The sequence below is a fragment of the Monodelphis domestica genome, chromosome 4 (genome assembly GCF_027887165.1).
Source record: "Monodelphis domestica isolate mMonDom1 chromosome 4, mMonDom1.pri, whole genome shotgun sequence".
NCBI lineage: Eukaryota > Metazoa > Chordata > Mammalia > Didelphimorphia > Didelphidae > Monodelphis > Monodelphis domestica.
Window position 1 is genome coordinate 338363817 of NC_077230.1, and position 17219 is coordinate 338381035.

General features: G+C 41.9%; 1 protein-coding gene across 1 annotated transcript in view; it reads left to right on the top strand.

Annotated features, from left to right (window-relative positions):
• Window positions 1-17219, top strand: part of TENM4 (teneurin transmembrane protein 4) — a 749441-nt gene that overhangs the window by 489779 nt on the left and 242443 nt on the right. The window contains exons 10-12 of the mRNA XM_056826133.1: window positions 1160-1261; window positions 10025-10219; window positions 14745-14945. Coding sequence (XP_056682111.1) covers window positions 1160-1261; window positions 10025-10219; window positions 14745-14945 — 498 coding nt within the window. The remainder of the gene's footprint in view (window positions 1-1159; window positions 1262-10024; window positions 10220-14744; window positions 14946-17219) is intronic.

Consider the following 17219-nt stretch of genomic DNA (forward strand, 5'->3'; position numbering starts at 1 on the left):
GATTTTCTGCATTCCTTTGAGGCAGCATAGGAGTAACCATATAAAGTAACTTTACAAACTTCAAAGTCTTTTAAAACTAAATTGCTTTTGGGGGCAGCTGGGGAGCTCAGTGGATTGAGAGCCAGACCTAGAGATGGGAGGTCCTGGGTTCAAATCTGGCCCTAGATACTTCCTAGCTGTGTGACCCTGGGCAAGTCACTAACCCTTACTACTCTTCTGCCTTGGAACCAATACGTAGTATTGATTCTAAGACAGAAGGTGAGGGTTTTTTTTTTTAAGAAAATTGAATTGCTTTTGCCTAATAAAAATAAGAATCTGCATAAATGAGGGCCACGTTTCTGTATGTTCCCCCAAAAGTGAAAGCAGAAGCAGTGGGGCCAGATTTTCATTCCATATAAAAACGTATTTCCAATTTATCAGAACCAATCCATAATGCTCTAGTACATTTCAAGGTTTCCTCTAGAGATAACCGAACAAAGGCTGTGTAACCGCTTGTCATGGAAGCTCAAGAGGGCATTCTGTCATGGGGTGGAAGGTTGGATTAAGCAGTCTTTTAGGTCCTTCTTAAGATCCTTTGATTCAGGGAACCTGTAAACAGTATACAAAATTAACAGCACCCTCCATATACGAGAATCAGATATACAGAATGATCTATGGTGGAATTATTCTTTCCTTTATAAAATAAAGCCTCTTTGCCTTAAATGAGATGACTAGTTTTTTAGTCTAAAACTAGTGTTTTAGAATGAGATTGGAATGAAAAAAAATAGATTTATATACACTTTTCAAGGAATACATTTATATCCTAAATCTGTAATGATAATAATAGGAATTGAAATAATAATAATTATTATTATAATCAATATTAGAGCTGTTGGGGCAATTTGGTAAATAAAAGAAATGCTCGTATGCTAAGAATCCTAAGGCTTGATCCCTAGTAGAAGCATCATCTAGAAGAACAAAAAGACTTGGAAGCTCTGCCAGTGACGTGCTGTGTGAACTCAAGGCAACCACCTTCTTTCTCTGGACTCCAGAGTTTTGGATAATGAAGGGCATGAACTATAAGAGGCTACTTTTGAAGCGTTTACGTCTTGTGATTCACTGTGAGGTTTCCTCTGATTTTTTTGTGATTTGATTCTCTTTTCTTTTATCTTTCCTCCAGAATCTGTGGATAATTGTCCAAGCAACTGCTACGGGAATGGGGATTGCATATCTGGGACTTGCCATTGTTTCCTTGGTTTCTTGGGTCCAGACTGTGGCAGAGGTAAGGATTCAGACTGTAGTTTGGCTATTTATTCCCATGTTCCCCCAAGCAGGGACCAGCTCTACTTTTGAAAACAGATACTAGAGGTTCCCACCTGCCTCCTTGATGTTGGGGACAAAACGACCTGATGCTCCTTTGAGATTCCGCGGTAAAACTGAAATCCGTTCGTTTTCTGGGCATTATTTCAAAATTGCTCCAAATGCCTACTACCTTTGAATCATATGAAGTAATATTTGTAAAACACTCATCACATAGGACTTCCATATAGTAGTAGGTGCTTAATAAATGATTCTTCTCTCCATATACAAGAATCAGATATATAGAATGATCTATGGTGGAATTATTCTTTCCTTTATAAAATAAAGCCTCTTTGCCTTAAGTGAGATGACTAGTGCTTTTAGAATGAGAAAAAATAGATTTATATACACTTTTCAAGGAATACATTTGTATCCTAAATCTGTAATGATAATAATAGGAATCAGAATAATAATAATTATTATTATAATCAATATTAGAGCTATTGGGGCAATTTGGTAAATAAAAGAAATGCTTGTATGCTAAGAATCTCTTCCCATTCCTCTTTCCTGTAGCCTTCTTAGGCCCAAACTCTGTATTTCCCACTGTTTTAGTTAACAGGCCTGGTGGTAGAGAAAGAGTTTCTGACTGGAAATGAGAACTAAATTTTCTTCTTCTGTAAAGTGAAGGATTCTGAGAAATTCTTTAGTTCTCAGTTCTAACATTCCTCATTTCAACGTTTTGGACCTTTTCAAACTTTAATTTTTTTCAATTAAAAAAATATATTTTCTCTCCTTCCAACCCTCCCCCATTTGGAAAAAAAAAGGTTTTCTAACACAAATGCATTATCCACAAAAACATACTCCCCCCTTGGGTCAAAAAAAAATATATATGTTTATATATATACACACACATACACATTCATTCATTCATAGACCATACTCTGAATCCATCACTTCTCTGCCAGAAAAGGAATGATATTCTAGTCTAAAGCCCTTTCCAGCTTTAATGTAATGAGTGATAAAGTCCCTTCCAGTTCTAATATGCTGCATTTTTTAGGTCCCTTTCCAGTTTAAAAGTTTATGTTGTCCGATCTTTTCTAGCTCTGACATTCTATGTTTCCCAGGAAATCTATCCACTTGGGTCAACTAGATGGCACAGTGGAGTAATCTTTCTGTGTTCAAATCCAGCCTCAAACACTAGCGGGGTGATCCTGGGCACGTCACTTCTTTGCCTCAGTTTCCTCATCTGTAAAATGAGCTGGAGAAGAAAATGGGAAACCACTCCAGTATCTCTGCCAAGAAAACCCCAAATGGGGTCAGGGAAGTTCAGGTGGGACTGAACAATTATCCCTTAAACTAAATTCGAATCAACAAGTACTTATCAACACTAACAAAATGCCCAGAACCATACTAGTAGTTGGGTCTAGTCATTGTCACATTCAAATGGAGAAACCTCTGGGCTCCCTCCCTGACAAATAAGTAAATGAATGAATATGTGTGTGCATACAAACACATATCTATAAATGCCTATATAGGTGTATACATACGGTGTGTTGTGTGTATGTAGAGGGAATAAATGTGTATCCACATACAAATACATATATGTGTGTATACATGCAAGGCAGGTACATATGAACACAATGAATACATTGCAGTATCCCTACAAACACATGTGTGTAAAAGGCATATATTTGTACACACGTACACATGTGGTGTAGAAAGACACGTGCACACGTACATGCACACACATATAAAAACTTTGTTTAGTCATGGTCATGCGTAATTCTATGTGAACCCCAATGGACTTTGTCCAAGGGTTTTTCTTGGCATATATACTGGAGTCATTTGCCATTTTCTCCTCCTATATGTCTCTACTTTACAGATAGAGAAATTAAGGCAAATAGAGATTAAATGAATTGCCCAACTAGTAAATGTCTGCAACAAATTTGAACTCAGGACGATGAGTCTTCCTGACTCCAGACCTGGCACTCCATCCACTGAGTCACCTTTGTTTTAACGCCTAATTCTGTTATAAAAATGTGGTCCCAAAGTAAATCAAAAGAAATATGTACAGTATTTCCCCTACTGGAAAGACCCTTGAACTCAAGATCAGGAGCCCTGGCTTCGGTCCTGTCCCTTCTCCTTGTTCCGTGGCCTTGGGACAATCACTTAATCCTCTCAGGCCTGGTTCCTTCATTTGTGGGAAATGGATAATAGCCCATAAAGGGTGAGTATTCTATTTCCACCATTAATACTACTTATAAGATTGTGCTCCAAGCCCCCTAGGCCATCACTTAGGAGGACAATTGTCCGGCATCCACAATGAACAAAATTCTTCTCTTCCTTGAGAGGAGAAAATCAAAGAAGGCTAACAAAAATCAGAGAATCATAGAGTATGTGGAAAGGAATTAAGCTGTAAGAAGCCCAGAAAGGTAGGAAGGAGCCATGTTATAAAGGGTTTTAAAATCCAAACTGAAGGTTTTATATTCAAACCTGGAAGTAATAGGGAGCCTAGAAGTAAAAGGGAATAATAGGGAAGTAAATGGAGTTTATTGAATGGAAAAGAGAGGGGTACCATGGTCAGACTACCAATTTGGGGGCAGCTAAGTGGCTTAGTAAATAGAGAGCCAGATCAAGAGAGGGGAGATCCTGGGTTCAAATTTGGCCTTAGACACTTCTTAGACAAGTCACTTTAACCTTTGTTCCCAGCCTTTACCACTTGATATTGGTTCTAAGGCAGAAGATTAAGGTTTTAAACAAACAAACACACAAAAAACATTTTTAAAGAAAGATCAATTTGATAGCTATGTGGAAGATGGACCAGAGTAGAAAGAGATTTGAGGCAGGGAGGCCAACCAGCAGACTATTATAATAGTCTAGGCTTGAGTTGTTAAGGGTTTTAAGGCATTGGCAGTGTCAGAGGACAAAGCTTGGGTACACATTGGGCAAGTTGCAAGGTAAGGACTTGCCAACAACAGGGGTGTCATGATGGGAGGTGCCTGTTCAATTATTGTTATGGTTTTAGATCTCTCTCTGAGTGGTCATCCAGAGGGTCTTTAAGTCCTTCTCCAGGTGGTCATCCAGAGTGTCTTTAAATCCTCTCTGAGAGTCATCCTCCAGAGGTTCTTTAAGTCTTCTTCCTGAGAGTCATCCTTCAGAGGTTCTTTAAGTCCTCTCTGAGGGTCACCATCCAGAGGATCTTTAAGTCCTCTCTGAGAGTCATCCTCCAGAGGTTCTTTAAGTCCTCTCTGAGAGTCATCATCCAGAGGTTCTTTAAGTCTTCTTCCTGAGAGTCATCATCCAGAGGTTCTTTAAGTCCTCTCTGGAGGGTCATTTCCAGAGAGTCTTTAAGTCCTCTCTGAAAGTCATCCTCCAGAGGTTCTTTAAGTCTCCTTCCTGAGGGTCATCATCCAGAGAGTCTTTAAGTCCTTGATGAGGGTCATCCTCCAGAGGTTCTTTAAGTCCTCTCTGGAGGGTCATTTCCAGAGAGTCTTTAAGTCCTCTCTGAGGGTCATCATCCAGAGGTTCTTTAAGTCCTCTCTGGAGGGTCATTTCCAGAGAGTCTTTAAGTCCTCTCTGACAGTTATCATCCAGAGGTTCTTTAAGTCCTCTCTGGAGGGTCATTTCCAGAGAGTCTTTAAGTCCTCTCTGAAAGTCATCCTCCAGAGGTTCTTTAAGTCTCCTTCCTGAGGGTCATCATCCAGAGAGTCTTTAAGTCCTTGATGAGGGTCATCCTCCAGAGGTTCTTTAAGTCCTCTCTGAGAGTCATCCTCCAGAGGTTCTTTAAGTCCTCTCTGAGGGTCATCATCCAGAGAGTTTTTAAGTCTTCTCTCTGAGGGTCATCATCCAAAGGGTCTTTAAGTCCTTTCTCAGGGTCTTTGTCATCCATAAATAGGTGGATGAAGCAGCCTTGGATTTCCTGGAAACTAAGGGACTGCCCTTGAAAAGCTGCCTCGCTCTCTCCCCAGGCAGACAGTTTATGTGATCCTGGGCTGAGTGATGGGCTCTCATCAGGAAGCATGCGAGTCCTGCTCTCTCCTCGTGTGGTCTGAGCAGCTCACAGTGATTATTCTCTGTCCCGCTGCGGGGAGGGCCTCTGTGCTCCCTCTTTTCAGAGCCAGCGGGCCCCATTATTCACTGGGTAGATGACAACTTGAGCACACTCAATTGAAAAAATGACAGAAGGCTCTTTGGTTTTTTGCATACCCCGCTCTTCTCTCTACCCCTGCTCCTCTCCAATGTGTATCTTGCACAAGTGAATGTTCTCTAAGATGACCCAGAGAATAAATACGTGATAAGAAATGCTCGCTCCCGTATTTACAGGGTACAAAGCACTTTCCTCACAGCAGTCCTCTGAGGTGGACCATACAAGCGTGTTGAGGAAGATGAGGCCAAAGGCCGACAAGTGATTTGTCCAATGTTAAGCAGCCCCTCGGGGCAAGGCAAGTGGAGTCCCAGAAGCAAAGAGCTTTCTATGAAACCATATTGCCTCAAGCTGAATCTATAGTTAGTTTTCTTTATTGATATCTCCCATTCCACAGTCTATGAGGTAGCACAGTGGATAGATGATTGAACTTGAAGTGAGGAAGATCTGAGTTCAAATCCAGCCTCAGATATATACTAGCTGTGTAACTGGGCAAATCAGTTCACCACTGTCTTCCTCAGTTTCTTCATTTATAAAATGGGGACAATCAGTATCTAATAGGAGCTAATATATCTCTTATTTCCCAGGGTCATTGTGAGGATAAAATGAGATATTTGTGAACCTTAAATTGTTTAATCACTTTGGACTCTTCATGGCTTGTATGGGGATTTTCTTGGCAAAGATACTAGAGTGGTTTGCTGATTCATTTTACAGATGAAGAAACTGAGGCAAACAAGATTGAGTGATTTGCCCAGGGTGCCACAGCTAGTCAGAGCCTGAGGCCAGATTTGAAATTGGGAAGAGGAATCCTCTTTCCAAGCCCAGGCACTATCCACTGTACCACCCCGCTGTCCCTTAAAGCATTGTGTAAATGCTAGGGAGCTACTACTTCCATAGTACTTTCAAAGATATACACTGCTTTCCCATAGCAGCCCTGAGAAGGCAGCAGGCAAAGCAAGGCTGTGGATACAAATACACAAAAAAGAAATGCAGCCCCTGCCCTTGAGGACCTTACATTCGGGGGGGGGGGGCACTTACAAAGAAGATACCATTATGGAGGTGCAGTAGCAAAGTCCAGAATATCAAGAAGCAGAGCCAACAGGGGAATGGAGTTTGGTGGGCATCAATCTCTCCTCAAAATGTAGGCCCCCAAATAAACCCACCAGTGGGGGAAGCCACCCCAATGGAGGGACGTTCCAGAATGAGAAAGATACAAAACTTATCTAGCAAAATGTGGACATTTGGAAGGTGCCCTCTCTGGGACCTCTGAAGTCAACATGATCATACAATGGGTAAATGTCAGAGATTGGAATCCAACCCAGATCTCCTGATTCAAAGTAGGAAAAGGAGTAAATCATGGAAATATTAAAGAATCTGAGAAGGTAGAACATTGGAACAAAACAGAATGTAAGAACTGGAAGGGACCTTAGAACATGGGATGTTAGATCTTGAAGGGACATTGGAGCAAAAATTGTTAGAATAGAGAATGTAGAATTTTTTAAACCCTTATTTTTTTCTTAGAATCAATATTAAGAGGGGCAGCTGGGTAGCTCAGTGGATTGAGAGCCAGGCCTAGAGACGGGAGGTCCTAGGTTCAAATCTGGCCTCAGACACTTCCCAGCTGTGTGACCCTGGGCAAGTCACTTGACCCCTATTGCCTAGCCCTTACCACTCCTCAGCCTTGGAGCCAATACATAGTATTGACTCCAAGACGGAAGGTAAGGGTTTAAAAAAAAAAAAGAATCAATATTAAGTATTGGTTCCTGGGTAAAAGAATAAGGACTAGGCCTGTGTTGGCAAACCTATGGTACATGTGCCAGAGCATGCTGGAGAGGGCAGCTCCTCTTCCCTTCTCCATGTGCCATGCCCCACCCCTCTGCCTAGCAGCCAATAGGATACTTCCTCCCTCCCCTGTCTGGGGTAAGGGGGTGTGGCTCACATACTGTGTGAGGGTTGCAATTTGGGCACTCAGTGTCTAAAAGGTTCACCATCACTGGGCTAGGCAATGATTCCACTGAGCTCCCTAGGTGCCCAATAAAAATTTTTTCAACCCTTACCTTCTATTATGGTATTGATAAGTATGAATTCTAAAAGTATCAGTGAGTATGAATTCTAAAAGTATCAGTGATAAGAATTCTAAAATTATCAGTGAGTATGAATTCTAAGACAGAAGAGCATCAAGGGCTAGGCAATGGGGGTTTTAAGTGACTTGCCCAGGGTCACACAGTTAGGCAGTGTTTGAGATCAGGACCCAAGTCCTCCCAATTCCAGGACTGACTCTATCTGCTATGCCACTGAGCTGCCCCTAGAGTGCAAAATTTTAAAACACAGAATGTAGAGTTGAAAGAGACCATCCAGCCCAACCCCTTTGTTTTACAGAGAAGGAAACTGAGGCCAAAAGAGTTGAAGTGGGATCAGCATTGTTTTGGGTTCTAATGGACTTCAGCATTAATTCTCATTGAGTGGCACAGAGCTAATCACTCTCCTAGGCTTTGGTTTCATCATCCATAAAGCAATGTGCCTTGGACAGGGTGGGCCCTAATGTCCCTTCATGCTCTAAAACTCTGGGTTTTTTCCTGCAGTTTATATTCCCATAGTCTGAAACAGGCTTTCCAATGCCCAGCCAGGCACAGCGGGGTGATTACCAGCTGTGAGTGCTTCAAAAAAATGAAGGTTGGGGGAGGGCTGGGGGCGAGGAGGAAGGATGTTTTAGGAGTGGAGAAGAGTCATTTCTTCTAACAAGAATTACTGTCTCATCCCATATGTACTTAAAGTTAAGAGTCATGTATAAAATGGCCTTATTGTATCAAGGCAAGAATAGTGGGCACTTTGAGCACAATACAATATCATTTATTTTTATATAGTGTCCTCTATCTGGATGATCACAAAACCCTTTAGAGTAAGAGATAGAATGGAAAGATAATGCTCCAAAGAGCTGAGTTGGGTACGGCTCCTCTTAGAAGGGGAAATGATATATGATGTTTTTGTGGAAGAATGAAGGGAAGGGAGAGCAGAAATGGGCAGAGGTGAAGGAGCCAGCTGAGAGAGAGCTGCCCAAGGTTTGGTGTGATGGAAAAACACTAGTGACAGTCTGAGTGTCTCCTATTAATATAGTACTTTAGAGTTTATAGAGCGTTTTCCTCACTCTCTAACTCTCAGAAATAAGTAGTTGCATTATTAGCCCTATTTTACAGATAAGGCAACTGAGGCTGAGAGAAGATCATGCGATTCTTGATTTGGCTTTGCGAGAAACCTTAGAACCCATCCCATCCAGCTCTGATTTTACAAACACTATTCAAGTGATACACAGCTTCTCTAATTGTACCATGCATTTATAAAAAGAGAACAGAATATAATATGACACTGGAGAATATAATATGATATAATGTAATGTAGCATAGTAAAGTATGGTACAATTAATATAATATAAAATATAATACAGTATAATATAATAATACAATATAATTTATATAATTAATATAATGTAATATATAGTACAATATAGTATGATATAATTAATATAACAGAAAATATAATGTATTAATACAGTATAATTGATATAATATAATTATGATGATGTTGTCTTCTTCCCAGCCACGCCCTTCCCCATTAGATTAACTCCTTTAGGGGAGTTGCACTGCTGTTTGTCCAGTTAGAACTCCCACATTGGATGAACTTCATAAATAAATACCTAAGGAGTGACTTTTTTTAAAGCCCTTCCCTTCTGTCTTAGAATGGATACTAAGATGAGTTCCAAGGCAGAAGAGCAGGAAGGGCCAGGCAAACAGGATGGAGGGACAGTTTAAAATCTGGCTCTCTTATAGCATCCATACAAGACAGGAACTATAAACATCCTTAGACCCATTGGACAGAAGAAGAAACCGAGGGTCAGAGAGGTGAGGTGACTTGACCTCAGTCATGCATGAAGCCCAGGGCTAGACCCCAGTTCTCCCGAATCCATGGTTCTCTCCAGGATGCTCACTCTTCCTAGCTGGAAGATGGCCTCAGGGGAGACCCAGATGAACCCAGGGCAAAGAAGAGAGAGTGGAACATGGCAGGGAGTGGGGTCCATCAACCCGAACAAAGCCAGACTGAGCCTGGGATGACAGGAATGGAGAAAAGGACAATAGTTATGAATAAGAATGGAAAGGAGGAGAAGGGGACAAAGGGCTCCATATTGGCCAGGCAGCTAGCTGCTCTCTAGAGTCTGAAGAGTTGTCATGTGAGAAAATGCTCTGACCCGAGAGGAAAGCATTGGGGCTTGGGAGGAAGTGACCTAGAAGTCAATTTCAGAGTGGCATCAGGATTCCTCCGTTGGGGGCGGGGGTGGCTCCAGCTTGGGAGGAAGTGACCTAGAAGTCAATTTCAGAGTGACGTCATGATTCCTCAGTGAGGAAGGAGACTGGGCACTAGCTTGGGAGGCAGTGTTGGTCCCATATCCAAGGGCAGAAATTCTGCCTTGGGGGGAGAACTTGGAGGGGCCTATCGTTCAGGTGGGCTCTGATGAGATGCCACCCCCAGAGCCCGAGGCACTGTGGGAAATTCCTCTGGGAAAGCCAGCCTGGAATTGATGGTACATTCCTCATTCATGTTCCTCCACAGCCTCCTGCCCAGTGCTTTGCAGTGGAAACGGACAGTACATGAAAGGGAGGTGTCTATGCCACAGCGGCTGGAAAGGTGCTGAGTGCGATGTGCCCACTAACCAGTGCATTGATGTGGCCTGCAGCAACCGAGGCACCTGCATCATGGGGACCTGCATTTGCAATCCAGGCTACAAGGGAGAGAGCTGCGAGGAAGGTAATAGAGCCTGTAACTCCTTCTTCCTCTTGGAGCCTGTTCTCCTGCATCCACCACTTTGCTGAGCTTGTGGGGGCAGACATGGCGATGGTAATAGGATGGCTTTGATGGTGGACCCCTGCATTAAGTAGAGTATTATGCCCATTTTACAGATGAAAACATGGAGGCTCAGAGAAACAAAAGGGACTTGTTTATGATTACATAACTAGCAAGAGGAGAAGCTGTGGTTCAAACCTAAAGCTTCCAAATTTCAGGTTTCTTTTTTTTCCACCCAGTATACTCCAGGTGCTCCATCACCTTTGTGGAACTCTCCTCAATCTAAATGATATCCTTCCATTAATTGCATTGGAAGATCTTAAACAAAGAAGAGCAGAATAGAAACTGATAGGAACTGGCGGGTGATGATTCCCACTGAAAAGGCTATTAGGTTCTCCATATTCTAGGTTTAGAGTTTTGGCCTCTACCCTGATGACTGACTATGAGAAGGGAGAATCTTAGAATTGATGGAGACCAAAAAGGACAAATCCTCAAATCTCCCACTCAGGAAATGAATCATTTTTCCATAACTCTCAACTGCCATGGGTCAGTCAGCATTTCTGGGCCTCTCTTTCCCTTATCTATAAATGAAGGTGTTGGATGAGAACTGAGGTCCCATGTTCAGCTGATAATCTCCACAGATGGGGCTCCCTGATTTACCAGAGGGACTATTCAGAATTGACTTTCAGGGTTATAAACAGCTCTTCTAGAACTGAAAACGCCAGAGAAGATGCCAACCTGCATTGGGAACAGGAGTTTCTCAGCCAGGAGTTTCCTATCCCAGTCCCTCTGGTTACTCCTATTGGATCCTATAAACTGGTTAACATGGTTTTTGTTTCTTTCACTGCAAAAGAGTAATATTCTCATTCAGCTCCTTCTTAAAGTTTGGGGAGGATGAATCATTGTCTGAAAAGCATTCCCAATTCCCTGGAGCTGGGCTAAAGTACAAATTCCAAGAATTTGTATCTTTGTCTATGTCTCTTTGGGTGCATTAACTTCAGTTGGAATCCCAGGTGAGCATCTGATAGAAGCACATGGGCCCCTTTTAATCATGAACTTTTTTCTACCTCCAAGACACATGTGGAGGGAGCCTCTGGCTTCATGACTTTCATCTGCTTCCCCTTATCACCATGTTCTCTTCAGGTGGAAACACTGAGAAAGAGCCACAAAGAGAACAAGATTCCCATTGTGGCCCGTGCGCCATTTTCCCCCCTACCCTATACTTGCCGTTCACAAGCAGGACAAAAATTCATATTGCCACAAATAAACTAAAACAATGTAGTGTGGAAAATCTATGGGTTATTTATGGGGGTGGGGGAGAAATCTAATAAAAATCTTTGATTTACATTATTTCTTTGAAAAAAATGTTTTTCCTTCTTGATTTCTTTTCTGAGTAGGGCCATCTGGTATTGATTCTTCCTATTATTTCTCCATTTCTTTGGTGCAGCTTGGTTGCGTTTTCTTGTTTATAATGGGTTTTCATGTGCAGCTCCCTCTTTCTCCGCCCCCACTTCATCCCCCTTGAGTGAGTTCAAGGATGTTTATAAAACATCAGCTAACAAGCTTATGCAGTTTTAGCTTCTCTCTGTTCTGAACTTTACTACCCTGTGTTTTATAAGGCCTGGATGGTGCCAGCAGGACTTTGAGGGGTACGTGGGGGGAGGAAAGAAGGAGACAAGAACAAATTTAGGCCCTTGGCAGTGAAAAATGAGACGTGGCTCTTGGGGTACTGAATAGGGCCTAATAACTTATGTGACCAATGGAGCATGAAGCACATTGGGGAGAGGGTAGTGTTTGCAGGCCCGTGATCCTTGCTGCATGATTTATCAAAAAGGGCCACACTGCTGCCAAAAGTTCCACTTTCAAGAGCAGAAAAGTGGCCATTTGGCACAGCTTCCAAGAGAAAGAAAATGAGAATTACTTCCAAACAGGTCCGTCCCACTGGATCATACCACAAAGCCATGCCCTTCCCTTTCCTTCTAGGCTTTGGCCAAACTGTCGTTCCATAGAATTCAAGGCTGGAAGGATCATGGGATCACAGGTTCTGAGCTCCTTGAAGATAAGGGTTGTTTTGTTTTTATCTTTCTATTCCCAGGGCCTAGCGGAATACCTGGAAACATCCTCAGTTGCATAAAAAAATGCTTATTAAATTGAGTTAGAAGGCGCCTTAGAGATCATCAGATCTTCAAGATGCCTCCAAAGAGGTTAATCACTTAACCAAAGTCATATAACATATAGGGGCAGTATTTGCTTCAAACTCTTCCTACTTGAAATCCAGGGTTCATTCTGATTGGCTGCTTCTCAAGGCACTGACTAGTCTAACCATCCCACTTTTATAGATGAGCAAACTGAGACTCAGATATTCAAGGAGCTTCTGAGACTCACACAACTGAGTAGAAAGGCTAAGATCCTGACTGAGCTTCCCTAATCCTCAATCTAGTGTTCTTTTCACTTTCCCCATCCCCAGAATCCTCATTTTATAGATTTTATAGCTCAGAGGCTAGAACTTGTCCAGGGTCACCCAGTCAGTAATTGGCGGAGGTCATAGGTTGTCAAAGGTCTCCCTGCACCCAGGGGAGTGAGTCCTTGCATAGGCAAAGAAATCTGTTTTTAATATCACAAAAGTATCCATCTAAAATCAAAAGCAATATTACTGTTACTGTGTACAATGTTTTACTGGTTCTACTGGACCCCCTTGGTTCTAAACCATTGTCCTTAAAGCTGCTCTAAAGCTCACTAATAGTAGAGATTTATAGACTCATCCAGCTGAGTATCCCAGGATCCTCAGCGGAGAGCAGGGGGCCAGGAATTCACAGAAAGGTTTTAGGGGGAATCTTACTTTTCATGGTCTCCAATGCTGTACCCCTAAAGACTCTAGGACAGCTTTTTTACCAGTGAATCTTTCAAAAAGTCTCATTTTCAGCATGAAAAAAATCCCTGGAGATTCTGATATAAAGGGTGTTCTGACATGCACGTGCCCGTTGTCCCTGGCCCATCTGCTAACCCTTGGCACTGCAGCAGAGAGCCCCTCGAGCTGCCTTCTCTTTAGTTGGAAGCCCCCCCTCTTTAAAACTTAACCTTCTCCCCCTCTCCCTACCCCACTGTCCACCGCATTGCCAAGCCGACCTTCAGAAAAGATGATTAATTGCCTCGAGGTAGCATCTTGTCAGTAACTTGGTGATCTTTGTTCCCTGCTCAAACCATCTACTAGGAACCTAGAAAGCTGTTTGCCTGTGTCCCAGCCCTTTCTGTGCTTATTAAGGCTGAGCAAGACCAGGGGCTGGGGCTCCCGGGGACTCCTGCTCAAATTGGTACCTTAGCTCCCAGCTCACTAATAGTAGAGATTTATAGACTCATCCAGCCGAGTATCCCAGGATCCTCAAAGGTTGCTCCAGCGGAGAGCAGGGGGCCAGGAACTCACAGAAAGGCAAATACCTTCACATGCCTCACCACAGTAATTGCTAAGTTCTTTGCTGTCAAGTTGGACGGCTCACTGGATCCAGGGAATTAACAGAGTAATTTAATGCGCCCACATTTTCTTTCCTGGACTCTAGAATCTGAAACGGGTCACTCATTTATTATTTTTTCCTCAAAAAATTGCTGGAGTGGCCAAGAGGTCACGCTTGAAGAATTATTCTGTTCTCCGTAGGGACATCCAGAAAAAAGATTCTTTCTTCTGGTTTTTGTTGTTGTTGTTTTAATTCTCTCCACTGGCCTCTTCCTTTTCCCTCCATTTTATTTTTCTCTGCTGTTTTTTCTCTCATCCATCCAAAAGACGTTACTCAGGGATCTCCCGCCTGAATAAGCTGGTGCATTTCTGAGATAAGTCCAGAGAAACTGAACTTGAATCTCAGCCCTGCGGCTTAACTCACCAGCATGTAATCTTGGGCAAAATTACTTCACATATACTGCCGGCCTCGTTTTTGTCACCTATAAAATAAAGGGTTCTAATTACAAATCCTATGATAAATCATGTTCACATGCACACACACATACACAAAAATATGTATATATTATAAATACATATATATATGAGCTGAATTTCATCACAGAATAGGAGAAACCCAATTGTACAATATCAGCATAGTTTATCTTTAATCCCATAAATACATGCAATTTCTTTTTTAAAGTTAAAATAAGTAAAAAATTAAAGTTTGCAAAAAGAATGCAAAAACCAGCAGATGACACACTAAGGCTAGAAAAGCAGAGATATCTTGATGTGGACCTGCACCTAGCCTGTGATCAAATGCTTAACCCAACTGTTACAATAAGGTTCTGTAAAACACCCCATAAAAGAAAAAGAAAAGAATCAGACTCCTTCTCTGTCATGAAGGAAGGGCCAAAAAATGGGCAGGGCTTTTCCAGATCACGGGGGCACCATGGCCCCAACCCTGTGCTTTGGAAGGGATTCGGGTCATAATCTCTAGCAAAATGAGAATTGCAGTAGAATACCGTGGCATTTGGTGTCCTCCTTGCTTTCCCATTGCAGTGGATTGCCTGGATCCCACCTGCTCCGGACGAGGCGTCTGTGTCCGAGGTGAGTGCCACTGCTCCGTTGGCTGGGGCGGAACCAGCTGCGAGACGCCACGGGCCACGTGTTTGGACCAGTGCTCGGGCCACGGAACCTTCCTTCCTGACACGGGACTCTGCAGCTGTGATCCCAATTGGACTGGACACGACTGTTCCATCGGTGAGTGTGAATCTGCATGGCGGAGGTAGGAGGTGGGGCAGGGTCTTTCCGGAGTATTCTGGCTTACAAGCTTTGCACGTTGGTAATAAGATGTTACTGCAGCCCCATCCTCCATGATCTTTGCTTCTTGCCTTTTCCTTTGCTTTCTGTCCTTTAGCTCCAACCCTTACCTGCTATGGTGGGGTGAACTTGGGTCATAAAAAAAAAAACCCAAGAGTGTAGTAGTCCCTCAGAACAAGTACAAGAGGCAGGACCGTGGAAAGAGTTGTAGTGCTGGAGTCAGAGGTTATGGATTCAAATCCTACCCCTGAGAGGAGATCATTTGGAGGCTTCTGTGATTCATCTGTAAAATGAGAGGGTTGGACAAGATGACCACTGAGATTCCCTTCTAGTTCTTCATCTATAATCCTACATAGAGGCTTGTAGGGGTCAGCATAATCTGTACCCTACGCAAAAACAAAACAAAAATTGGAATTGTTTCTGCTAAGGAAGAGGGCAGATGTCTAGACAAGGGCTATCATCACTTACTCGCTGCTTCTCTCAGTTGCAGTCAATTACCACCAGCCCCAAAATAAAAGCATCAGAAGGGGCAACACTATGTGGATGATCTGTTCATTGAGCTTCCTTCCCTTTGGAAAGTCTGGAAGGTTGGTTACTGCAGATCCTCCAAATTTTAGGGAACTTGGGCGTATTTGCTCAGAACTATGGATGCAGGAAAATTCCCATCTCCTACGTGAGTTCTGGATTGACCTTCTTCCTTCTGACTTTCTTTAGTATCTCTCTGGGTTCCTTAGGCAAATTGTATACAGTCAAACCAATGAACAAACCTGGAGAAGTCTGGTTCCCTGAGTGGGAAATTGGTCTAGTCTTTGGCCAAATAAAACTCAGGAATGAACTGGCTCTGGCATAAGGGAGCAGAGAAATCTGAACTTCTCTGGTCAGGGCCATATCTGATGGCAGATTTCTGTGTCTCCTCTGGAGAAGATGCTTTTAGGAAAGGAAGCGACGCTTTACATGAGGTGAAATGTCTATCAGCTCATGCTTGTATTTTCTATTGACCAGGAATTTATTTTGTATTTATTATTGTTATATTATAAATTATATTAAATTATATAAATAAATATAAGATATTATTTAATGTTATAAATACAATATAATAATGTTATATTTATTATTGTTGTGGGATGTGGAAAGATCCTTGGGATATTTTCAGGAGTTCACCATTAAAGTCCTAGTAAGACACTGGTTAGTTAAAATAAGATTATTTTTATGTTATAAATACAATATAATAATGTTATAGGGATGTGGAAAGATCCTTGGGACATTTTCAGGAGTTCACCATTAAAGTCCTAGTAAGACATTGGTTAGTTAAAAGAAGATATTATTTTTATGTTATAAATACAATATAATAATGTTGTATTTATTATTGTTGTGGGATGTGGAAAGATCCTTGGGATATTTTCAGGAGTTCACCGTTAAAGTCCTAGTAAGACATTGGTTAGTTAAAAGAAGATATTATTTTTATGTTATAAATACAATATAATAATGTTGTATTTATTATTGTTATGGGATGTGGAAAGATCCTTGGGACATTTTCAGGAGTTCACCGTTAAAGTCCTAGTAAGACATTGGTTAGTTAAAAGAAGATATTATTTTTATGTTATAAATACAATATAATAATGTTGTATTTATTATTGTTGTGGGATGTGGAAAGATCCTTGGGACATTTTCAGGAGTTCACCGTTAAAGTCCTAGTAAGACATTGGTTAGTTAAAATGACCATCAGGAATTACTTCTCTCTGGGTCTCAGTTTCCTTATCTGTAAAATTAGATTGGTTGGACCGTGCCACTTCCAAGATCCTTCACATTTTTAACAGTCTACATGCTAATGTGCCTTCTCACTCCAGTATTTCATGATTCTGTGATACTGTGGTCCAGGGTCTGCTAGGGAAAGAGGCTGAAATGGTTTATTATGGATTCTAGTTACTGGTCCATCTCTACCTTCCTTGACTTGGATAATTGAGTCTACACCCAGGCTCAGATCAGCTTTTATCCTTCTTTGTTAAGCATGTATAAGGGCATGATTGCAAACACAGATGTGCCGGGCCACGTAAATAATTCCTTTTATATTGCTCTGTTTATGGCCTTATAATAAACAGCCCTCTTAAAGTGGTGTAGACTTGCTATTGTTCATTATGTAGCGATGAAGCTAATTTATGTCTGGTGTATAGCTGTCTATTGCATTGTTAATCCTTGATGAAATTACGTAGCTTC